This window comes from Nansenia antarctica (assembly GCF_963989245.1).
Source record: "Nansenia antarctica genome assembly, chromosome: 1".
NCBI lineage: Eukaryota > Metazoa > Chordata > Actinopteri > Argentiniformes > Microstomatidae > Nansenia > Nansenia antarctica.
This window is the reverse complement of record NC_137674.1, coordinates 66374335-66399760: the sequence shown is the minus strand read 5'-3', so window position 1 is coordinate 66399760 and position 25426 is coordinate 66374335. Positions and strand designations below refer to the sequence as shown.

At 39.9% G+C, this 25426-nt stretch overlaps 2 protein-coding genes across 2 annotated transcripts in view; one reads left to right on the top strand and one right to left on the bottom strand.

Annotated features, from left to right (window-relative positions):
• Positions 1-2201: 2201 nt before the first annotated feature.
• LOC308152227 (prospero homeobox protein 1-like) lies at positions 2202-9420 on the top strand (the record flags this gene model as incomplete). Its single annotated transcript, XM_080525151.1, has 4 exons — positions 2202-3206; positions 3859-3960; positions 4913-5107; positions 9182-9420. The coding sequence occupies 4 exons, from the start codon at positions 2202-2204 to the stop codon at positions 9347-9349; spliced, it is 1470 nt and encodes a 489-aa protein (XP_080381277.1). The 3' UTR covers positions 9350-9420.
• A 4618-nt stretch (positions 9421-14038) lies between these two features.
• Positions 14039-25426, bottom strand: part of ylpm1 (YLP motif containing 1) — a 35423-nt gene continuing 24035 nt past the window's right edge. Inside the window, exons 18-21 of the mRNA XM_080525140.1 lie at positions 18931-18982; positions 16491-16609; positions 14778-14962; positions 14039-14326 (exon numbers count right to left, since the gene is read on the bottom strand). Of these exons, the coding sequence (XP_080381266.1) occupies positions 14816-14962; positions 16491-16609; positions 18931-18982 (318 nt within the window). The 3' untranslated portion in view covers positions 14039-14326; positions 14778-14815. The remainder of the gene's footprint in view (positions 14327-14777; positions 14963-16490; positions 16610-18930; positions 18983-25426) is intronic.

Sequence of the window (25426 nt, the reverse complement as noted above, 5' to 3'; positions counted from 1 at the left end):
GGCGAGGGAGCGGCAGTGAAGTTCTCAGAGCCAAGGACTGAGAAGGTCTGCACAGAGCAGGAAGAAAGCAGGGTTGCCAGGTGGGATTGACAATTTCCAGCCTAACCACAGGCTAAAAAGCGCTAAATCCATCAAAAACCAGCCCAAAAACCTATATTGTCAGAAAACCGTTAATTACATACTATTGGGCAGGTGCCCATCTTCTGCCCCTAAACTGTATGTCTGTTGCCAATGATGTTTGTAAAATAAAAATAAAAACCTACACATAGCTACTAGGGTGTGTGTTTTAACTTCACGCATTTTGTAACTTTCATGCACTGACATTTAGATAGCGCCTAAATGCTATTTATCCATCCCAACCTGCCCAAATGCTTTTTTTCCCCGGCCCAGTGTGATCGAAAGTAGCCCATTCGGCGGGAACTCACCCCATCTGGCAACCCTAGAAGAAAGTTGGGATGTACCAAAGTTCAAAATGGGGGGAAGTACTCATTAAATAATCATAACAAACAAAGGCTGATTTTATTAATTTAATTGCTAATCTCTCTCAGTTATATTTACGAATACTTTTAAATATTAACACTTAATTGTAATTTTCATGGAAAATACAATAACTGTACATTTATTGCAAAACCATTCAGCCCCACAGAGGCAGTGGTATAAGCTAATTGATATTTCCTTTAGAGGGGGGCCACGTACCCTCAGTCTCTCCTGGTGTGGGTTGATCGGGTTATACAAATACTTCAACCTTGTTCTCATTAATCAGTTTTGCGCTTCTTTCAGGAGACCTTTACAGAGAGACAGGTAGGATAAAACGTGTTTTCTTGTGTCTGTGGGATCGTTGGAAAAAGATAGGAAATCTCAACTACAACAAATACTTATGTCACAAAAGTGTAAGTGTAATATGGTGCATATTCTAATTGATAATTGAAGTAGTGCTACAGGAAACACTGGTATTTTATGGAGACTGGGATTAGACATAGTTTAACTAAGAAACACTGCTTTTGGAATGATTCTGTTTTATATATCCTGGAATTAATTTAGAACTGCATTCATCCAATGCTTAGTCAGTCAATCATTGAATATGGGTGGTTAAGAATATGACGCATTTAATCATTGCAATGTGCAGATGCAACAGTAAATGCATAGCCTTTCACTTTAAATCCTCCCTGTATTTTTGTCTGGTTAGTAGAACCTATATTGCATGTTTTTTTAACGTTACCCTCAGGGACATGCATGATCACCACCTTGGTTATAGCAGATATTCATCACAGTTTTTAAACTGGTAATTTCACATTCAAACATTCAGTTAACAAAGAGTAGACATAAACACGTTTTTACAAACACTGAGTTAGATAGTTTGCTAGAAATAACATTTTATTTGGACAATTACATCACTTATATGGGGCCTCATAGGGCCTCGTTCATCATAAAAGTAAAGCAATCCGCCTCCTAACCTCCTGAATTTATATTATTTAAAAGTTACTTTATTGCTCTGTTTTCCACAATTCAAAAGTGTATTACAGCTTAATTAAGCTTCTGTAGTAGTTATCATCAATGGTAATACAATATATCTCTAGCTGAATTATAGCTCCTTCAAATAAAATCACATTACAAATGACCTGTTGAAAATGCACTTTCTGTACAGTATTGCTTTTAAAATCCTTATGTTTTTCAGATGTGTTTAACAGTGTTAAAATGTCCCACTCGTAAATGATATCTTTCTTCATTTTGCATGAATCAAAGCCTTTTGGATGAGAGCATGCGTTTCTCCAGCAACATCTACCCAGAAGAAAGTGCAGAGCACACCAATCCTTTTTTACTTGAAAATATGTATGGCTCCCCCCTGTCCTCCTTCCACTCAAATTAGTCACTCATTTCTATGGTCTTACGGAAAACTATTGAAAGCAAGAGGACCCTACAGGAGAGCACCTACTACCACAGACACTCCTATGTCTAGCTCCATCTTGAACTAGTCTTTCCTGGTGGACCAAAACAGCAATTCATCCAAGGGCAACATAATGGAACCTCTGTCTCCAGCCAGCCTGTCATCCACTGGGACTAGCTCCAATTGTGCCCAGGACTGGTCCCTAGGTGATCACCACCAGGCAAAGCGTGCTAGAGTGGAGAACATCATCAGAGGCATGACAATCTCTCCTAGTGGACATTATATGGGTGAGGGAAGAGCAAGTTCCCTTGAAGAAATGGAAAGGAAGCAGGAAAACAAAAGGAAACAAAGGTTGCCCCAGCATCAGGACCATGTGCAGAGAGAAGGCACTAGTAGTAAGAGTAAACAGGGCCAGACCCACAGGAAGCAACTTCAAACCATGCAAAGGCTCTTAGGGCAACTCCAAGAAAGGTTTATCCAGGTGTATGAGACTAACCAATCTGAAGAGGAAGTCAGTGATGGGATGGATTCAACAGCTGTGATAGAAGAGGACCATAGCACTTGGAATAAAAGATCCCACGATACATCTACGACTGAGGTGTTCACGGACCCATACAGTGACTTTCAGAGGCCCTTTAATAGAGTACATTTAGGGTGGAAAAAGATCAAGCTAATGGACTACATCCACTCAAAACCTGACGACGAAGGCAAGCTTCTGGCAGACATTTTAAAGTATGAGCTTTCAAGAGCTGTAAATTCTAGCGTTGACTTGATTTGCAAAAACATATCACATTCTTTATTGAAGTTGCCACAGCTGCATGTTGAGGATAGAGGAATGGAAACTGACAGTGAGACCCTATACCCCAGTCCTCACAAACAGTCATCCACCCATGAAAACGGCATGTCAAGGCTCCCTCCATGTTCTGAGAGTTTGACAGTTCAACCCCCTGATGTCCAAACTAAGGCTCTTTCTCTGGTTGTTCAAAAGCCTAGTTCTGTAAACCTGGCAGTAAAAAGGCCACTCCTTTCTAGCCCCCACAGTCCTTTGCAAGAAGATCAGGTACTGAAGAATGTCAAATATACCTTCGGAGGCCTCCAATGTGGATCCCCCAACATAAGTCAATTCACCTCAGGGATAGTTGACTTACCTTGGGACACAATCAAAGTGAGGTCCAAAGTGACCTCAAGACCTCCAAGTAGTCCTCAAGCTCATCGCATGGCTGTGGGTCATGTTGTTCTGGAAAGCCTCTGCCTTCCTCATGTGAATATGGAGTGTGATAGCCTGCAGAGCATAGTGAAGAGGAACTCCTATGTGCTGAATGTATCCTTTAAAAACATATCGAGTTGCAACTATAGCAAGATGTTATTGTGTTGTGGTAGATCAATTATATTTTCTTATTGACAGTCAATTGCATTTTAGCAACAAAACAATAAAGAAACAACCATGTCGTTTTTACCATTCTAAGATAACAACAAGCATAGTGAGCGGCAAACTTACTACTAGATGAATTGTGGGTGAATGGTTTCCAGTACAGTTAAAAATGTCTGGCATATTCTTCTTTTGGATAGCTTTCTATGCAAGCAATTGGCTGTAGATATCTGAGGCATACCAACAATACAGTGCTTATTGTTTCACCTAGTCTACTTAGAGGTTCAAGTGTCTTATAATCTCTGCCCACAACCCTGTCATCACTACAAGTGACTTGTGAAATAAAAGGATAGTCTATAAATGCAAATGTCTTCTCTCCTTAGAGATGAACACTCTATGAGGTATGGTGGAGCATTAGTTGTTGTGACAATACTTTGATGAAGAATCAAAATGGCTTGTTTATAAAGGCAGTCTGTGTTTAGATTACTTTATAGGTTTAGAGAAAACACAACCATTGGACAGTGTAACATTTTCTCTTGCTTTGAAAATCGATCTAGCCTCTCTCCAGTCAATGTGTTAAGTCCATAACATCACAAAAATGTAGGAGGGATTGAGCATCAACCATTTGAGGAAAGCAAAGCTGATGTTCTTCCACACTCGCTACCCGAGCTCCAATGTGTTGAAAACATTTTTTCCTGATGTACAGGTGAGTAGTACATAATAATCCATACAATCATTAAGCTGGATAAAGTGTAATGGACAACCCTGGTGTCTCATTCAGCAAGACCTTTGACTGCCTGCAGGGGTTAAAACATGTTATAACTAAATGGTGATTGACAAACATCTCACTACAGGGTGTATTAACCACACAACAGTCATGTGAGTAGTTTCAGTATTATAAGGACATTATGCGTTATACCAGTATCAGAATCGGGATTCTGGCTACCTTTTCCATGTCAGAGATGGAGTTAATCAATTTGACTGAACTTAAGTGTGTAAGAAATGGGCACTGTGTTCTTTTTTATTTTTTTGGTCTCTATACTCCAAATTTGAAATCAAACACTTACTATGAGCTTAGAGATTCTCAGTTTTCTATTAGATAGTATTTGTATGTAGTACTCACAACCTCAGAGTGACTGTTCCTGATCTGTGGGAGAGTTGCATTTATTTTGTATTTGTTTTAATGGGAAATGTACACCAATACCCTCAAATAAAAGCTGAGAAACTTTACTTTAACCTCATAGTAATTGTTTGATTTCAAAACCTTTGGAGTATAGAGCCAAATGTAGAATAATTGTCCCACTGTCCCATTACTTACTCAGGGCACTGTATAATGACATAATTACACTACTACACTATTTACAGTATGTTAGACTAACCATACAGTAACAAGAACAAAACAATCACTTTACACATGGCTTTAATTAACTTGCTTTATTTTCATGATTCATTTAGTTCATACTGAAAACACTTCAATACCCCCCCCCCCCCCCCGCCCCCCCCCCAACACACACTATCATACAACATAAAGCAGACAAATAACAAAAAGCTTCTTCAGACAAAATAACAACCAAAGCTTCCCAACCCAGACAACATTTACTACATAGCATTTCAGTTGAACAACAGTGTACTTACCCATGATGCTTCTGTGTTCCCAGTTCACTCGCTGTATCATGTCTCAGCTTGTCAAGTGGTTCAGCAACTTCAGAGAGTTCTACTACATTCAGATGGAGAAGTTTGCCCGTCAGGCTAGAATGGAGGGAATCATCAACGTGAGAGATCTGACTGTAGACAGAGACTCTGAGCTCTTCAGAGCTCTCAACAAGCATTACAACAAAGCTAATGACTTCCAGGTAAATCTCTCAGTTCATATTCACTTATTCATTATCCAATCATGGAACAACATTCTTTATTTATGGGTGGACATGAACAAAGAGAAATACTTAATACATGACTTATAGAACCCTACATCAACATTTAATTTGATGTTGAATCAGTGAATGCTGGTTAGCACAGTACACATCATCAGTTTCACGAAGGCAGATGAAAAAACACATGCTTTAACAGGACCGAAAAAAGGCAAAGTTGAATAGGGCACAGAGAAGCACCCTGTGAATGCAGAGGGTTAGTGCTTTGTAATACATTCGGTTGTCTTACTTGTTAAAGCTGGAGGGAGTCACTCTAGAGCTAAATTCCAAATCTAACCCTAAATCACATCCTATTAGCTGTCCTGTAGATGTGAAAGGATTGGATAGTTGTAAGTTATATGGTTAGAAGCATTATTGTTTACATGCATTCAACTCTCAAATATACAGCAGTGTCTATTGAACTATTGAAATCTGGCTTTCAAAGCTGATTTGAATTGTTCTCCTCTAATCGGGGACTGATTTAAACTTGGGACACCAGTGCTGTTTTCAGCAAGTACAACACTATGGTGAAATATAATGTCCAACAGATGTGGGTCTCTCACATAGAGACTAAAGAATCATGTCAGTTCTAATCATGACATTCTTCTTTACAATGTTCAGTATGTTGCACTAGCCAGAATCTTAACTCCCTAACAGGCCACTTAGCAAATGCCACTGTACCGTATGACATTACATACTGTTATAACCTAGCTAATTTACTCCTTCGACAAAAACATCTGTGGCAACATCTGTCAGGATCAGAAGACCCACTGTGATCCTATTTGAGAAACCACCTTAGGTAGAAGACTGGGAAGCATTTGTGACAGCAGGTGAAACTGGGAACAAGTTTAAAAATAAATAAATAAATATATTTTTAAAAATGATGTCATGGCTCTGTGTAACATCCGCTTCATGAACAACTCGAACACATGGCAGAAAAAAGGGGCGGGAGAAAACACTCTCACCCCAAATCACTGACATGTTGATTCGCACGGGATAAAGTATTATTACAGGACCTTTGAGTTCAGCGAATTATGGTAGGTAATTTGCATTGGAATTTTTACGGACATGGCCGATTCACACAGGATTAAGAACATAGACGACCTCCGTAATTATTACCAATTACCAGAGGTCCCCAGATAATACTATTCCTGTCAGAATATGGTTTTAGGCTGCAAAAACCAAAAACCAAAAAAAATAGAAATCCATCAGAGAGATAGCGGGAACATGGCCAAATCAACAGTTTGGTAAATTCTGAGAAAAAGAGCACTGGTGAGCATCAGTGGGGTTAGGGTTAGGGTTAGCTAACCCTAACCCTACAACAGTGGTGGATGCAGGGCTGCCAAGTTTCACCAAAAGTTTGGAGTGATATTTTTTGGCGGTGGAGCGACCCAAAACTGTGCACGTTTTGGCAGCGGCGGCCCCTCTCTCCCACCCAATTATTTGTGCTAGTTTCCTGCAATTTTACATGTTGTTCATAATAAACCAGCACAAGAAATGAAAATAATTAACATTTTATAAAACAAGAAAAAAATTCAGACAATATATCATATTTATGAAATCTTAATAAACAAATACAGTAGCCTACAGACTCTAAAAGAAAAATGGGCCCCATCAACAGGACTCAGCCCCTTGGTCAGCAGCAGAAAGACCCGTGGTCATCATCTTATATACAGTGCATTGCTCATAGATGGCTATCATGTTATACAGTACATACCAGGGTTTTTCCTGGGTCAGAATGAGGGCTTTGGTGGTTGATCTTGTGCGAGCGCAGCGCGCCCACATTTTTTTTGAGGGACCCCCAATTATTGTATTTGAATTGTAATTATTATTAATGTACCTGGTTATGTTACAGTAGAGAAACAAAAAACAGTTACCAAAAAACCCAGAGTATTTACTAGCTAAGATTGACAAAAGATTGGCGTGGTGCAACCGAAATTAGTAAACAACTAGTTTGAAACTTGCTAGTAACAACTAGGGGTTTAGTAACTACTAAATGCCTGCATTTATAATGACTTACGCCAAATTGGTGCAACCCAGTCCAGTAGGCTACCAGATACGATGTTGTAATGTATGCACATAATTTGCTACCACGGTTGCCAGACGGAATTGACAATGTCCAGCCCAACCGGTCTAAAAGCTGCCGAATGCACCCGTCCAGTGTGACCAAAAGTAGCCCAATCTGGAAACCACTGCTTGCTACGTTCTTGCAGCTCGCGTGAACACAGGTTCTTCCATCAGCGCTCGCCTGCCGCTTCGATTGCAGACTCAAGTTAACGCGCGTGCAGAAAGATGCCACGAAACTCATGTCCGGTAGCTTTCTTTCAAGGAATTTCAAAAATAAAAGTCCCGTAAAACAATTGTTATTTCTCGCCGTGAGAAATAGAGATGCGGCGTGAGAGCATGAGAACTGGTTGAAATGCGTGAGTCTCACGGCGATTGCGTGAGACTTGGCAGCTCTGTGTGGATGAAACCCAGGATCCTTTACATGGTAAAGAAAAACCCCTTCACAACATCCAGCCAAGTGAAGAACAGTCTCCAGGAAGTAGGCATTTTCCAAGTCTACGATAAAGAGAAGACTTCACGAGAGCAAATACGGAGGGTGAAAGCCATTCATAAGCCTCAAGAATAGAAAGGCCAGATTAGACTTCTAGATTCTAAATCATCTAAATAACCCAGCCCAGTACTGGAACAGCATTCTTTGGACAGATCAAAATAAGATCAACCTGTACAAGAATGATGGTAAGAAAAAAGTATGGAGAAAGCTTGGAAGGCTCATGATCCTAGCATACCACATCATCTGTGAAACATGGTGGCTTCCAATGGCACTGGGTCACTAGTATTTATTGATGTTGTGACAGAAGCAGCCAGATGAAATCTGAAGTGTTTAAGGATATACTGTCTGCTCAAATTTCAGCCAAATGTATTGGACGGTGCTTCACAGTACAGATGGACAATGACCCAAAACATACTGCGTAAGCAACCCAGGAGTTTTTTTAAGACAAAGTGGAATATTCTCCAATGGCCGAGTCAATCACCTGATCTCAACCCAAACGAGCAAGCATTTCAGTTGCTGAAGACAAAACTAAAGGTAGAAAGAGCCACGAACAAACAACAATTGACAGCTGCAATAAAGGCCTGGCAAAGCATCATAAAGGAGGAAACCCAGCATTTGGTGATGTCCACAGTTCCAGACTTCAGGCAGTCATTGTCTGCAAAGGATATTTGGGGCGGCTGTGTCGCAGGAGGTAGAGTCGCGAGGTTGGCAGATCAGCAGTTCGAGCCCCGGCTGGCCACATGTCGAAGTGTCCTTGGGCAAGACACTGAACCCCAAAATTGCTCCCAGTGAGCGGGCCAGCGCCTTGCATGGCAGCTTGCCACCATTGGTGTGTAAAGCGCTTTGGAGCAGCAAAAAAGGCGCTATATAAGTGCAGTCCGTTTACCATTTTACTCGACAAAGTATTACAAATGAAAATTATTTATGATTATGTTAATTTGACTAATTACATTTGAGCCCCTGAAAGTAGGGGTCAGTGTATAAAAATGGTTGCAATTCCTAAATGTTTTATGCAGTATTTTTGTTCAAAATTGTTTTGTTTGGTGGTGTAGAGAAGAAATTATAGAAATGATGTCAGTCCAAATATTTCTGGACCTAACTGTAAGTGTTTAGCGCCCAATATTTGAATGGGGTACGTAACCTTGCTGTGAAATGAATACTTCAACACAATCAGATCACAACGCAGACACAGGAGACAGTCATGGGATACATTTACATTTCAGGTGTAGCTGAGAGGTGTTAAGATTCGATCATGATCTGATCAATGAGTTATAAGATCACAATAGGCATACTGTAATACCTGGTATACTGTAAATGGAAACACAGAGAGAGTTGGTTTGATAAGCATTTTCCTGTAGATGAAAATCCTACTTTTTCCTATAAAAAGTATGCATAACTTTCCATTGAATAAGAAAGCTACACTTCTCTTAGGTGTCATGCTTACTTTGTCTCTTGATCCATAGGTTCCTGACAGATTCCTTGAAGTTGCTGAGATTACATCGCAACAGTTTTATATCGCCATTTCACTGGCCAAAGACTCTGACCCATCCTGGAAAAAGGCAATCTACAAGGTAATCTGTAAACTGGACAGTGACGTGCCAGCTGAATTCAAATCTCCCCTCTCTACATAGAAAGTGTCAGAGAGAACAGCTGGCTTTAAGAACTTACTCCAGTGTCATCAATTCCATCTCTAGAGGACTGTCAGTTTAGAAGAGACCATACATTTGTGTTAGTTATGTACAGCATATGACTGTGTTTACCTTCTGTTCAGCATAGGAAAGCAAACAGCAGCAACTTAGTTCTATGGTATTTGACATATATTAATAAAGTGCTGTATTTGGATTCACATTTTGAATTAGTGACATTATTATATTTGGCAGTAGAATTACATTAACCAGTTGTGGTGTCCTTGTGAAATTAACAGCGTGAAAAAAAAGTGTATTTTTGCTACATCAATCACATAGCAATAATACATTAGTTTTTTTGTCGTCATCTTGCCACATCGTCACTCGTGTTTATGCATGTAGAGTACATAAAAAATGCACTTTGTATGCATTTACGATTCTCAAGAGTACATTCTGATAATTTGACAAACAGCTCTGAAGTAATGAGTGCACTGATATCCATTGCAAAGACAAAACTCAACACACAAAAAAATCACAAGCCACACAAGAAATTGGTTCTTTAATATACAAAAAGGCTGTCGATTATTTTCTTGCATATCACTCTGTCAGCATGTTTCTATTAGAAGGCAGGATCAGAGGCTGACAAATTTTGTTCATACCTTGCTGCTATAATGTTATTCTGACAAACTATTTTGCAGGGTGATACTACAGTGCTGTCTCATCAAGTTCTAGGTTTATAAGCAACCTTCTTACAAGAACATGTGCAATTAAATAAATATAAGAAATATGACCCTGATCGTGCAATTACTCTCAACTCTGTGGCAACTGTTTTGCCAGTACTACAGCAAATGTCTTCACTGTACTGCAGTGCAACATTGCCTTTTCAGGACCTATACTGTACAGTCATGTCATGTCAAACCGGTTTGTGATTAATGACATTATATTATTCATTAATCCATTATTGATTAGTCATTCCAGTCATGTCAGCGTTCTACCATACAGAACAAGACAGTTTCTAGCCATACACCACTAGTAACGTATATCTACTAAATACTTAACACATTTAGGAAATTAATGTTAAAACATATAACAATATCTCAGAATAAGTACTATTAATAATTATTAGCCTTCTATTTGAATGTCAGAAACTTGAGCTAGACCTCAAAGCAGCCATCGGCAGTTTGTTTCACGTCAATATACTTACCTTAGTTGACAATGCTCCAAAAAGATCCATCCATCCTATGGGCTACATCAACGCTCTTTATACAAACATGGTCTTCAACACAACTGCTCGCTATCAAACGTGCGTTCTCTGGCTTTGTCTTCATGCATCAATGCAACATTTGCTTATTCTCATTCAATCCAGAGGTAGCGAGCACAGATGTCCAGGAGAACAGATATCCCACTGCAGGACACAAATCTCCGCAGGACTATATGGACTCCTGTTTGAACTTGGTATAGTATGTCCTTGAGTGACTATTAATAACAATATTATTAGGTTGTGAATATATAGAAGACTTATGGGTATGTACACTTACATTATAATTGTATGCAAAACCATACATCTTAGATTGGTGGTGAATAAGAGCAGCTTGTATCTATTGCAATGGGCTGTTAAGACTCTCCATTGCCAATGATCTTGTAGGGAGGGAGACTATTGAGGAGGTTTGGAGTTTTTCTACACAACATGCATTAAGAAACAAAGTATGAACAAAAAATGTATCAGATAATACAGTGTATCTTTCTGATGATGAGCAATATCTATGAATGGAGGATAACATAAGTAATTATTACTCATGAACAACTTCTCAAGTCATTCTCAATTTCTGCTAAGATATGTAATAGGTGTATGCCCATTTTGGGGGGCACCATTGTATATAAAAAAAAGGAATAACAGGAACATGCAAGTTGATGGTGTGTAGACCTTCACCATAAAGTTGATTCTTTGTTTGGCTATTTGCATTAAGGGATGCTGAACATGTCTGTTATTTTCACTACGTTCACTTATCAGTACATCATATGTTGTATTTAGTGTGCTGTCAATTCAACATTTGACTTTTGCCCAGCAACAGTGAGAGTTAGCTTCCTTTTCTTATAGTAAACATTTTCAAGACATTATTTTTTAAGTGAATCTACAGTGTACTTAAGTGTCAGACAGTGATAGATCAAGGGTATACAGTTGTAGTTGGAAGTTTACATACACCGTAGCCACATTTAAACTCAGTTTTTCACAATTTGTGACATTTAATCCTAGTAAACATTCCCTGTCTTAGGTCAGTTAGGATCACTACTTTATTTTAAGAATGTGATATGTCAGAATAATAGTAGAGAGAATTATTTATTCCAGCTTACCGTATATCACATTCCCACAGTGGGTCAGAAGTTTAAATACACTTAGTATATGGTAGCATTGCCTTTACATTGTTTAACTTGAATCAACATTTCATGTAGTCTTCCACAAGCTTCCCACAATAAGTTGATGGTGACATTTTTGCCCATTCCTCCTGACACAACTGGTGTAACTGAGTCAGGTTTGTAGGTCTCCTTGCTCACACACGCTTTTTCAGTTCTGCCAATATTTTCTATAGGATTGAGTTCAGGGCTTTGTGATGGCCACTCCAATACCATGACTTTGGTGTCATTAAGCCATTTTGCCATAACTTTTGAAGTATGCTTGGGGTCATTGTCCATTTGCAACCAAGCTTTAACTTCCTGGCTGATGTCTTAAGATGTTGCTTCAATATATCCACATAATTCTCCTTCCTCATGATGCCATCTATTTTGTGAAGTGCACCAGTCCCTCCTGCAGCAAAGCACCTCCACAACATGATGCTGCCACCAGGTGCTTTACGGTTGGGATGGTGTTCTTCGGCTTTCAAGCCTCCACCTTTTTCCTCCAAACATAACAATGGTCATCATGGCCAAACAGGTCAATTTGTATTTCATCAAACCAGAGGACATTTCTCCAAAAAGATCTTTGTCTCCATGGGCAGTAGTCTGGTTTTTTATGGCGGTTTTGGAGCAGTGGCTTCTTCTGTGCCGAGTAGCCTTTCAGGTTATGTCGATATATATATACTTATTTTACTGTGGATATAGATCCTTTTGTACCGGTTTCTTCCAGAATCTTCACATGGTACTTTGCTGTTGTTCTGGGATTGATGTGCATCCTGAGGAGACAGAACGTTTCTCCTTCCTGAGCGGTGTGACGGCTGCGTGGTCCCATGGTGGTTATACTTCCAATGCGGTGTGACGGCTGCGTGGTCCCATGGTGTTTATACTTGCGTAATATTGTTTGTAAAGATGAACGTGGTAACTTCAGGCATTTGGAAATTGCTCCCAGGTATTCTTTTTTTTTTTTCTTCTTCTTTTGATTTTCCCATGATGTCATGCAAAGAGGCACTGAATTTGAAGGTAGGCCTTAAAATACATCCACAGGAAGGTACACTTCCAATTGACTCAAATGATATCAATTAACCTCAGAAGCGTCTAAAGTCATGACATAATTTTCAGGAATTTTCCAAGCTACTTAAAGGCGCAGTCAACTTAGTGCATGTAAACTTCTGACCCACTGGAATTGTGATATAGTGAATTATAAGTGAAATAATCTGTAAACAATTGTTGGAATATGTTGTCATTCACTAAGTAGATGTCCTTACCGACTTGCCAAAACTATAGTTTGTTAACATGCAATCTGTGGAGTGGTTAACACTGAGTTTTAATGACTTTAGTGACTGATTTAAGTGTATGTAAACTTCCGACTTCAAAGAGTCAGCTGTTGAACAAAATATTATCTTTGTTTCTATGTGAAAAGTCCAGTCCTAGTATCTGTGTTCTATAGAGCTGACATGTTTTGTTGTTCAATATGAAACATGTATGTCAGGTCTACCAAATACAGTATCCATCAGAATCTTTTGTAATGTTGCACCTCAATGTCTTCCAGAACGATGACAATGAACACATTTAGCTTGAGCAAAATGCACTGATCAACAGAGTTCTTTTGCTGATATAACAATCCAAAATCAAACATCTGTATACTTTTGCAAATGTTTCATACCTTTGAAGAGGCTTGAACTGAGCCTGTGCACATACGTTTGGAGGCATATATTCCATTTATCTATGACAGTGAAAATATCCATCCAATATGACATTCCTGGCATCAGTGATATCCCCGCAGTCTGTTTCAAATATGCACTGACCCCTATGTAACTAGCTCCTCAAGAAGTCACAGACTTGGGTTCAGAAAAACGCTGTTACAATAGTTGTAGAGGTTGTAACAGTTTTTTTTTCTGAACCAAGATCATTTGTCTATTCTTAACTTTATGTTTGCTTGCTATGCTGCTATCCAGGTGGACTCAACATGCAAAAAAAACACTCAGCAAGTAGGCTATTCCAAAATGCAGAAAATAAAGTGATAATTTAAACCACCTGAGTGATATCACTGGTGCCAGGAATCAGGGGAGCAATCCTGCCGGGAGATTTTGAAGCCGGCTATACCATGTAGCGATGGAGAAAACTGAAACATTTTTTTTACCAAGAGTAAAAAAAAAAAAAAAAACACATGGTTATTATGTGATAAAAGCCCCATGCAACTCCTTGGTTGGGTTGAGCTCATACACATCACAGAAGAGTCTTTATGGTGCAGCCCACATGACAACTCACATGAGCTTCGCCACGGGTAGTTTTAGTTTCTTGGTTTATTTCTTAAAACAAGTCACAGTATTCACAGGTATACAGTACACACAAATACTACATGATGATCAGTCGCCAAGCTAGAGCAACTGCAAGGATAACTGATACAAGAGAGTGCCTAAAAAAAAACTAACAACTAAAAGTCTAAAAAATGAAAATGTTACCACTAATTCAAAAGGTTATCCTGTATCCTAATTATGAAATTAACAGCTATGGATGTTATAAACTTCGGCAGAATAGTCTTTATAACTTTCACCACAGGAGAAAAAGGTTCAGCATTTTTAGTCTGGATACCTGCAGAGAAAGAGAAAAGTAATTGAAAAATCCACAACAAAGATACATGGAAACAAAGACATTAGAAAGTGACATGATGGAAACAAATAATGCATATGAAAACAGTTTGCACTTAATATTAGTTATGAATTTCTACGAATTATTTATAGCATACAATTTAACTAGATAGTATTTTGTGATAGATTTGACTGAGATATATCTAACAGAATCAGAGCTCTAAGACTAGGGTTACTTAAGGAGGTTATCTGAATCTTCTGAAGCATTTCCAAGAGTAACAATTTAAACCAAAAGCTTTAAGCTTTTAAGTCTTTTAACAAACTCTTAACCTTCCCTTACTCCAATGCATGGAATTCTATAACATTTAAAGTTGTGAAATGAAATGACATATAATTGTTGTAATGACCATGAAAATGGTAATACAAATACAGCTACAGTAAGAGAAAATACATACCTATACATCAAGAAGCAGGGGGAATTGATAGTCTCTTCTTAAAAATACTTTGTACGGTTGAGAGCTCTCTGAGCCAGCTGGCCACTCTCATCAGTGATTTTCTCCCAGTCCGTCTGACCGACAACAAAGCCGATAGCACGCTTTCGATCAGCATCTTTTTGCTCTTCAAGGTCAGCCCAGCGAACCTAAAGGACAGGAAGGAACACGACCAGGGAGGTTGCATAAGCAGGAAATGGATATGGGACAATCATGTTATGATGTATTTAATGTAAGGGTTTAAAATATTTGCATATGCATACTCATTTGAAAAACACATTTCAGCAATAAACAAAAAGCACACTTTGGCTAATACACAATCCCGTTCTCAAATCAAAATTCTCCTGTTTCTTTATGCTCCCTTGGAATGAGTAACCAGCGTAAGTAATGGGAAATTAGGTTAAAATAGAGATTCTCAGCTTTTATTTGATGTACATGATTGATTTCACCATTCATAAATTACAAACAGGCATAACAAGCATAGTCTCCCTATTTTAGGGTACCTAAAAGTAATGGGACAGTTTTATCAAATGTCCAAATTAAGCACTCATGTTTAGTATTTGGTTGACGATCCTTTGCATGCAATAACTGCCTGAAGTCTGCGACTCATTGACCCCGCCAGACGCTGGGTATCTTCTCTGGTGATGCTCTGACAGGCCTGTACTGTAACCATGGTGATGCTCTGACAGGCCTGTACTGTAACCATATTCACTTGTTGTTTGCTTCAAATATTATCAGGAAATTAAATGCATGTTCAATTGGATTTAAATCTGAAGATTGACAGTCAAGACCTTTCCACTTTTTAGCCCATATCATTATACATGATAATATAAAACTTATTTGTCAACAAGACCTTTTTCCAGACCTCCGCCGCAGGCCTTTTTAGCGAACTGTAACCTGACTATCCTTTTTGAGGAAAATGTGTGGTTTCCACCTTGCAGTGGATTGTCTCTAGTTAGGCTGGTGACGTGTTCGGCGGATGGTAGTCTCTGACACAATCACGCCTACCTCCTGGAGAGTGTTTCTGATCTGCGGGACAGTTGTTTTGGGGGTTTTCTTAATTATTGTGAACATTCTTCTGTTATCCACTGTGGAAGTCTTCCTTGGCCTACCAGCCCGTTTAAAATTGCTGAGCTCACCAGTGCTTTTTCTTCTTTTAAATTATACAAACTCTTGATTCTGGCAAGCCTAAGGTTTCGACTACGTTTCTGATTCTTCAAGGAAGAATTACTTCCTTGACTTTCATTGACACCTCTTTGGTCCTCATGTTGACAGACACCAATAGCAAATGCAAAGCCTAGAATCAATACTAGAAACAATGATGCAAAAATGATGTGACGGAACACACCTGACAACAAACACCTGTCAAGCCAATGGTCCCATTAGAATTTGCCATTTAGCACATTTAGCAGTCCCACCATTACTTTTTTGTACCCTAAAATAGGGGGACTATGCATAAAAAGTGTTGCACTTTCTGAATGGTGTAACCAATATCCACACAAATACCATCAAATAAAAGCTTATTTTTATTTATTTATTATTATTTAAAAATGTTTAAAGTCAAACAGCTGCTAGGTGCCAGCCTGTAGATGAGGATGAGTGAGTAAGCGACTGGTCAGACAGTGACATACTATGACGTATGAAACAGATGACAGGACAGAGAGAGTGACACTTTACCCTCTTCTTCCCCGGCTCCGACATGCGGGTGGCATAGTCGTCTGGCAGCTGAAGGAAATCCTCCATGTCCTCGCCATCGCGTTTTCTCTTGCCTCCACTCACCAGGCCATCCAGCTTGTCTGTAAGGGATAGAGTGCTCTCCAGGTCACATCCAGCTTCAGCAAAAACATATTTTGCTGACATTGTTCTTGAAGATAACACCAACTCTTCTGTGTCGCGTCAGTTGAGATATTTTCTTCGGTCTATAATTCGGACTAGGATGGTTACCACTTAGGATGGTTCTAAAAAAAATGTTTTTGCCAATGTTAGGCATGAGACTTGATAATCATCTCATTGTTCTGATGTCTGAGTATCAACATGGCATATTTAGATTCCTTGTGAAAGTTGCTTCAGTTGAAACCAATCAAGCTTTTCAAATTAACCAAGCTGTCTCGTCATTTTAATATTGAAGTAAGCCAACAGAGACGAGGGGGAACAAATTGGGAAAGAGGCAACCTTGTATTACAATGGACATTTAAAGGTTCCATATGATTAAAAACTCACTTTTTCAGTGCTTGTGCTATACCTTTTTTCTGAGTGGGGCAGTCCCACTCATATTTTTCATTTTATTGAACAGATCTAGTGAAGACAGACAGGAAAGTAAAGAGAAGAAGGGAGAGAGGGCATGTCAGCAGGGCATGGGCTGATTTCGAACCCATGCCGACATGGGCATACGGTATGTGTGCACTGTAGGCCGCGGTGCTAGACCACTGGACCACCCCAGGCCACTTGTGCTATACATTTCGGTCTCTGATGACCCTACTAACACTAGAAACTGCGAAATAAAGCGATTTGGTCAGTTTTTTGTGGGCTGCGTATTTCAGAAAACATGCGATTCAAACAAGCCGTTCAGATTTGCCTCAGTTTGCTATTTATCAGTTTGCAACCGATTTATAATATCACTAGAATTATACTGCCACCCCATCTGAGTATCTCCACCCACGGCAGTACTATCAGTATGTTTTGTTGGAGAGATAAACAAGAACTGGGGCAATTGCTGCGAGAAAACTGTGTCTCGTATTCTGGTAAGACATTTACGGTTGCTTAGATATCCATAATCGAAATACTGTGATGAATATGTTAGAGATAGTTACGCTCGGGACTACCTCTCATCCAAGTCATCTGAGAGTAGGTATAAAATGTCCTGATCTTCGGTACCTATATATATATATCCTCACCCCCCCCTCACCCCTTTCCAACAAGGACCACAATTATCATCTGGGGCTTTTTCATGGTTTGGTTTAGGCTCCTTAGTTCCAGTGAAGGGAAATCTTAATGCTACAGCATACAATGTGATTCTAGAGAATTGTATGCTTCCAACTTTGTGGCAAAGGGGGAAGGCCGTTTCCAGTTTCAGCATGACAATGCCCTCATACACAAAGTGAGGTCCATAATGACATGGTTTGCCAAGTTTGGTCTGGGAGAACTTGATTGGCCTGCACACAGAGCTCTGACCACAACCCCATCGAACACCTTTGGGATTAATTGGAACGCTGACTGCGAGCCAGTCCTTCTTGTCCATCAGTGCCCGACCTCATTAATGCTCTTGTGGCTGAATGGGAGAAAATCCCTGCAACCATATTCTAAAATCTAGTAGAAAGTCTTCCCAGAGGAGTAGAATGGAATGGAATGGACTTTATTTGTCATTGCTACAGTACAGGTACCAAACAACGAAATTTAGGAGGGGTGGCTCCCCTGGTGTTAGGAAAGGAAAAAAAAAAAAAAAAAAAAAAAAAGAAGCTGTTATAGCAGCAAAGGTGGGACCAACTCCATATTAATGGCCATGGTTTTAGAATGAGAAGTTCAACAAGCACATATGGGTGTGATGTTCAGGTATCCCAATTATTTTGTCCATATAGTGCATATATACATATATACTGTATACATACAGCTCTGAAAAAAATTAAGAGACCTCCAAATATTTCTTAAATCAGAATCTCTGTATGGCAGCCATTCCGTTCCAGTGTCTGTTGAATTCCAACACAGGCACACCTCATTCTACTTAGTGAGGTACTGATTAAGTGATCACCTGAACTGAATCTTATTACACAAGGAAAAATAAAAAAAAACACATCTGCTGTGGTCATCACTATCCTATGCTAGTAGTACCTCAAAAGTAATAGGAATCAAAAAAGAACTATTGACCATGCCAAAAGAGTTGAAAAGAAAAGTTTTGAGTGAAGAAAAGAAGGGTTAAATCCTGGCTTTACTGGCAGAGGGATACAGTGAGCATCAGGTTTCTTCCATTTTTTTTTTTGCTTTGATAAAAACATGCTTGGCAATGATATCCACACTATCTTCTAGACAACCTCAAGAATGAAAAGAAAAAAACTACGGGCTACTACAGTTTTAAGTGAATATCATATACATTTGGAGTACCAACAAAAAAGAAAATACCTACCGAGTTTCGCCTCAGAAGTGTCCATCTCCCATTTGCTTTTTGGAATGTAACCCTAAATTATACAGAGACATTATACAGAGACACTGCAACAGTTAGACTATGGCAAGAAGCTAGGGGTCAGGAGGGAGGGAGGGGGGAGAGGGAGAGGGAGAGAGATAGAGAGAGGGAAAGAGAAGGACAAAGCAATTGATGACAGGACAGAAAATGTTTTAACTCAGATTAATAAAACAATATTAGTACAGTGACTACCTCAAGTATGACACTGCATGAGACATGAAACATTCTTTAAGACGTTGAGCATGCACACGACTCTGATGGCATGCCATTGTGTCACTTGAAAGAAGGTTGTGCTTTTGGAATAAGCCATGATCAAAGCATTTTCAACAGTCAGACTTTGAAAGCAGCTCAATTGACAAGCTACTTGCACAAAGGCAAGATGTCTTGAGGTTAATACATTTTGGTACTAATCTGCTTAAGTTAAGACGGCTCTTTTAATATATGATATAATTGCGCTACAGAAGAAAATTATTAATCGTATTTTATACTTCAGGCAGACAGGCAACCCACTAACAGCCAGAGAATTCTGGAACACTCACCACCTAGAATGCCAAGTGTTGTATGTGGTATTTACTATGATAAGCTACAAATGATGTGTCACAATTTATGCATTTTCTGTGAATAAAGTCACCCGTGGCACTATAATGTTGACAATTTGGGTGACTTTATTCACCCTCGGCACTAAATTAGTTAACATCTGTGCACAAAAGATAATATTAAGTAGTTTAACTATTTGACAATGCACAATGTGGTGCAGTATGCAGGTGCACACCATAATACTCTGACTAGTTTTAAATAATTATTCATTATGTCTCACTACAATATTAAAGATCATCAACAGGCGGGTGAGTCAAGCATTGAGTCAATTATGCTTTTAAGTCAGGCTGTAGGTTTATCCACACAAAGCAAGCAATCAAATGTGTCAGGAATACTTCAGCTCACAAACATGTGTGCATGTGTGCTTTTGGTTTCTGGGTTTGTTCTCAAACCCACATTACTGTACCAAACACACCACCACAGTGATATGCAACATCAGCTGTTGTTCAAGGCTAAATCTTGTAGGTGAACCACATTTAAGTCAGTTACACTAGCTACGGTACAATAGAGGCAGTGATCCATGAGTGGTGTGGCTGATCAAATATGATCTTATTACATGAGAAAACAGGTTGAAACAAGCTACTACTCCATCAGTCTCTGGATACATCAGAACAGGTTCTGTGGTTAGAGGTGTACGATGCCAGGACTTTTGGAGTCGACCCCCCCGACTCCTGCTTTAAGAGTTGATGGAGTCGACTCTTTCCCGACTCTGACTCCAAAATAGCAAACTGTCCTAAAATGAACAATACTGCAATGTCAGGATGTGTGTCTGAGTGCTTAAAAAACGATTTTTGCAATCAGGCTAGTATGCATTGGGTTCTATTATAAACTACTTCTAGTGATTGTAGTCTTTTTAGTGTACAGGAACATTTGGCTCCATTTACAAAAAAGAGATGTTAATTTCTCTCACAGACTTTCATTTGGCTCATTGTTCAGTCGTATTTCCGAATAAGTCTATTTAATTATAAATAATTTTGGGAAGAATTACTTGTTGGACAGTGCTCACAAAGTATGAGCAGTTGTTATCGTTTGTAAATAATGCAGCCAAATTAATGGCTCATCCATGAAGAAGACTTGGTTCCCTACGTTCACTAAAAAGAGATGTGAACATTCCCAGCCTAAATCCACCTTTTGCATAACTTAGATCGAAAGAATACTAGTAAAGAAGAAGATTGATTGAACAATGATTATTGCTGCTTTATGTTTTGCAATTTGTTATACAGTGCCTTGCAAAAGTCCTTGGCTTTTTACCTATTTTGTTACATTACAACCTGTAATTTAAACATTTTTTTAATCAGAATTTTATTTGATGAATCTGCACAAAATAGTCTTAGTTTTGAAATGAAATGAGAAATATATATATTTAAAAAGATTTAAAAAAAATAAAGAACTGAAAATTGGCATGTGCATATGTATTCACCCCCTTTATTATGAAGCCCCTAAAACATTCTGGTGCAACCAATTACCTTCAGAAGTCACATAATTAGTGAAATGAAGTCCACCTGTGTGCAATCTAAGTGTCACATGATCTGTCAGTATATACACACCTTTTCTGAAAGGCCCCAGAGGCTGCAACACCTAAGCAAGAGGCACCACCAACCAAACACTGCCATGAAGACCAAGGAACTCTCCAAACAAGTCCGGGACAAAGTTGTGGAGAAGTCCAAGTCAGGGTTGGGTTATAAAAAAATATCCAAATCTTTGATGATCCCCAGGAGCACCATCAAATCCATCATAATCAAATGGAAAGAACATGGCACAACAACAAACCTGCCAAGAGAGGGCCGCCCACCAAAACTCACCGACCAGGCAAGGAGGGCATTAATCAGAGAGAGACAAATAAGAGAGGCAGCACAGAGACCAAAGGTAACCCTGGAGGAGCTGCAGAGTTCCACAGCAGAGACTGGAGTATCTGTCCATAGGACCACAATTAGCCGTACACTCCATAGAGCTGGGCTTTATGGAAGAGTGGCCAGAAGAAAGCCATTACTTTCAGCTAAAAATAAGAAGGCACGTTTTGAGTTTGCAAAAAGGCATGTCGGAGACTCCCAAAATGTTTGGAGGAAGGTGCTCTGGTCAGATGTAGGGCTGTTACGATTATTCGACGTCGTCGACGTCACCGACTACGTCAATACGTCGGTTAGCGTAATATGCGTCGGTTAGTCGCAAATGTAAAAAAACTTTTTTTTTTTTTATTTTTTTTTTTTACCTTTATTTTACCAGGCGAGACAATTAAGTGTATGAGTGAAAATGGATAGCTACTAGCTAATGTTACACAAGCAATGTAGCTCACCACAGTTCGTATGTCTTGTCTTCTGGTGTTAGTAACGTTAGCTATGTAGCTGGCTAGCTACGGTAGCCTATTGTCATTGTGGTGCGAGCACCTACTGTACGTTATCTAGCTCGTAGCTCGCATGCTACGTTAGCATCAATTTAGCTAATCATAACATAGCAGCGAGAGTAACGTTAGCTAGCTATGTGTTGTGGTGATGGACAGACTTCTAAATGGCCATGTTGGCATTCAAGTTGGCTAAACATAGCAGTGAGGTGGAGACAAAACTTTTTTTTTTTTTTTTTTTTTTTACAGTACAAAAATTATCGTTAGACTTCTCGATAAATTAGTCGTTAGACTAATCGAATAATCGATAAAATAATCGCTAGATTAATCGTTAGAAAAATAGTCGTTTGGGACAGCACTAGTCAGATGAGACTAAAATTTAACTTTTTGGCCATCAAGGAAAACGCTATGTCTGGCGCACACCCAACACATCCCATCACCCCAAGAACACCATCCCCACAGTGAAACATGGTGGTGGCAGCATCATGCTGTGGGGCTGTTTTTCAGCAACAGGGACTGGGAAACTGGTCCGAGTCGAGGGAAAGATGGATGGTGCTAAATACAGGGATATTCTTGAGCAAAACCTGTACCAGTCTGTAAGTGATTTGAGACTAGGACGGAGGTTCACCTTCCAGCAGGACAATGACCCCAAGCATACTGCTAAAGCAACACTTGAGTGGTTCAAGGGGAAACATATACATGTGTTGGAATGGCCTAGTCAAAGCCCAGACCTCAATCCAATTGAGAATCTGTGGTCAGACTTGAGGATTGCTGTTCACAAGCGCAAACCATCAAACTTGAAGGAGCTGGAGCAGTTTTCCCTTGAGGAATGGGCAAAAATCCCAGTGGAAAGATGTGGCAAGCTCATAGAGACTTATCTAAAGCGACTTGCAGCTGTGATTGCCGCAAAAGGTGGCTCTACAAAGTACTGACTTTAAGGGGGTGAATAGTTATGCACATTGACGTTTTCTGTTATTTTTTTCCTATGTGTTGTTGTTTGCTTCACAATAATAAAAAAATCACATCTTCAAAGTTGTAGGCATATTCTGTAAATTAAATGATGCAAACTTCCATTTTAATTCCAGGTTGTGAGGCAACAAAACACGAAAAATGCCAAGAGGGGTGAATACTTTTGCAAGGCACTGTATATTAAACTTTCATTTTGAATGATTTCATTATTTGAAGAGACAGACAATTGAAATCTGAAATGGATAAATTGACATCAGAAATGTAAGCTCAATTCAGAGAAGAAGCAGTAAACAATTTACTACCTGGAGGTACAACCAGGTCCTCCGGCAACTGGCAATTATCCTAGAAGGAAGGAGAACTACCACCAACGCCATCCCCCCCACCAACATCCGGCCTGTCAAACACCATCGCCTTTGTACCAGCAGGACACAGAATCCATCTGCTAAAAGGTCATCAGATTTTCTGGACAAAGCCCTGGAAATTGTGAGTTGACCTAGAAAGCTCTGCTTTCCACCTGAGATCATCACAACCAATCTCTAGACCTGATTGTGTGGTCAACCTCGCTGAAGCACCTGTACAGTCCCTGACAAAAGTCTTGTCACTTATCCATTTTGTAGAAACAACAGTTTATAACCTGACTTTTAATTAATCCATTGGTTTTAGAAATGGCTCCTCTTTCATTCTACCCCAGACATGCTCAATGATGTTCATGTCTGGTGACTGGGCTGGCCAGTCCTGGAGCACCTTGATCTTCTTCGCCTTGAGGAACTTTGATGTAGAGATGGAAGTATGCGATGGAGCACCATCCTGCTGCAAAATTTGACCCCTTTTATGGTTGGGAATGTAAGAGGTAGCTAATACTTCTTGATATTTTAGGCTATTGATATTGCCTTCCACCCTGCAAATCTCTCGCACACCTCTGGGTGAATCTCGAATCCATGCGGGCTCCAGTAGGTCTCCTGCAATATTTGCGGAGGCTGTGATGTAATTCAACCGAAGATTCATCTGAGAAATCCACCTTCTGCCACTTTGCCAGCGTCCATTCTTTTAGCAGGCTGTGGGTCTTGGCAAATGCCACACGTTTTTTTAATTGCCTTTTGTTTAGTGCTGGTTTCTGGGCACTGATTCGACCATGGAGGCCATTTCGAGACAGAATTCTACAAACTGTTCTGGTTGACACGGGGACTTGAGGTGACCATGCCTGGTGGAGCTCTGCTGCAGTGGAAAAGGGTCTGGCCTTGGATTTTCGAGCCAACAAACGGTCCTCCCGAGCAGTTGTCTTGCGGGGTCTGCCGGACCTGGGCTTGTCAAAAACATCTCCAGTCTCTTCAAATCTTTTTCTTATTCTTTGTACTTGACGCTGAGACACATTGAAGGTGTCAGCCACCTCAGCAGTCTTCAGCCTCTTGATAATCAACGCTTTGGTCTCAGGGTGAATCTTAGGCATGTTGTCAGAGGTCAAGTTGCAGTTGATGTGAAGGTCTGGTGTGCTGAGATTCTTTTTATACACACCCACTAATTGATTGATCAATTATTGATCATAGGTGAGGCTGTAATCTAGGATTGGGTGCATCATATGACAAGGCGACAAGACTTTTGTCTTTGCAAAAACTGACTCAGTGGGCTTTACCAAGCTGTGAACGTTAGAATGCTTTTCAGCAGTTTCGTTTTGCACCAAAACATTATTTCAAAAGCTGTTGGGATTGAATTTAGCCATTTCTTGTAAAAATGTTTTGATTAGAAATATATTTGAGGGGCACTTAAGGTCAACTTGTACCCAAGCGACAATACTTTTGTCAGGGACTGTACATCGTGGAGCAGACTGTGCCATGGGAGGCTGCAGTGGATGAAGCTTTCGAGCGCAAAAAGCTGTACTCGTACTCGTACATAGCAGCTGAGGCAGCACAACCGGGATGGAGAATACAGGTGCTCCCAGTGGAGGACGGATGCAGAGGCTTTGTAGCCTCATCAACCACCAGGCTGCTGAGACAGATGGGAGTCCGAAGTCAGGCCCCCCAGCAAGCCATCAGGTCGCTGTCAGAGGCTGCTGAGCAAAGCAGCAACTAGCTGTGGTTTAAAAGAAAGGACCCAGACTGGACTGCAAGATGACCATCATACAACAGGAGTAAAAGCAGAGGGGGGGTGCACCTGGGACGCCAGGTGTCACCGATGAGCCTTCTGTAGGTGTCGTGGGTTACCATCATCGAAACACCAATGATGGAAGGTACCCACCTGATGACCCCAATGAAACAATTACCCCATACCCAAAACTCCTCATTTCAGTGAATTGCCGTTTATCATAAGGGATTGTAAAATCAAGTCCTATGAGCTCAACTTTCCCCATGCATTAGCATCAATTAAATTATCATGGCATTTGTTTGCTCCTTGTTCCTAACAGAAAATTGCTGTAATATACAATGCAAACTCTACCTCAGTCACTTTAGAAACATCAAATAAAATCATATCCAACTACTGAGTCAGGTGTTTTCTGCAATAGCTCTGCACTTATGATCATAAGTAAATCATGTCATACAT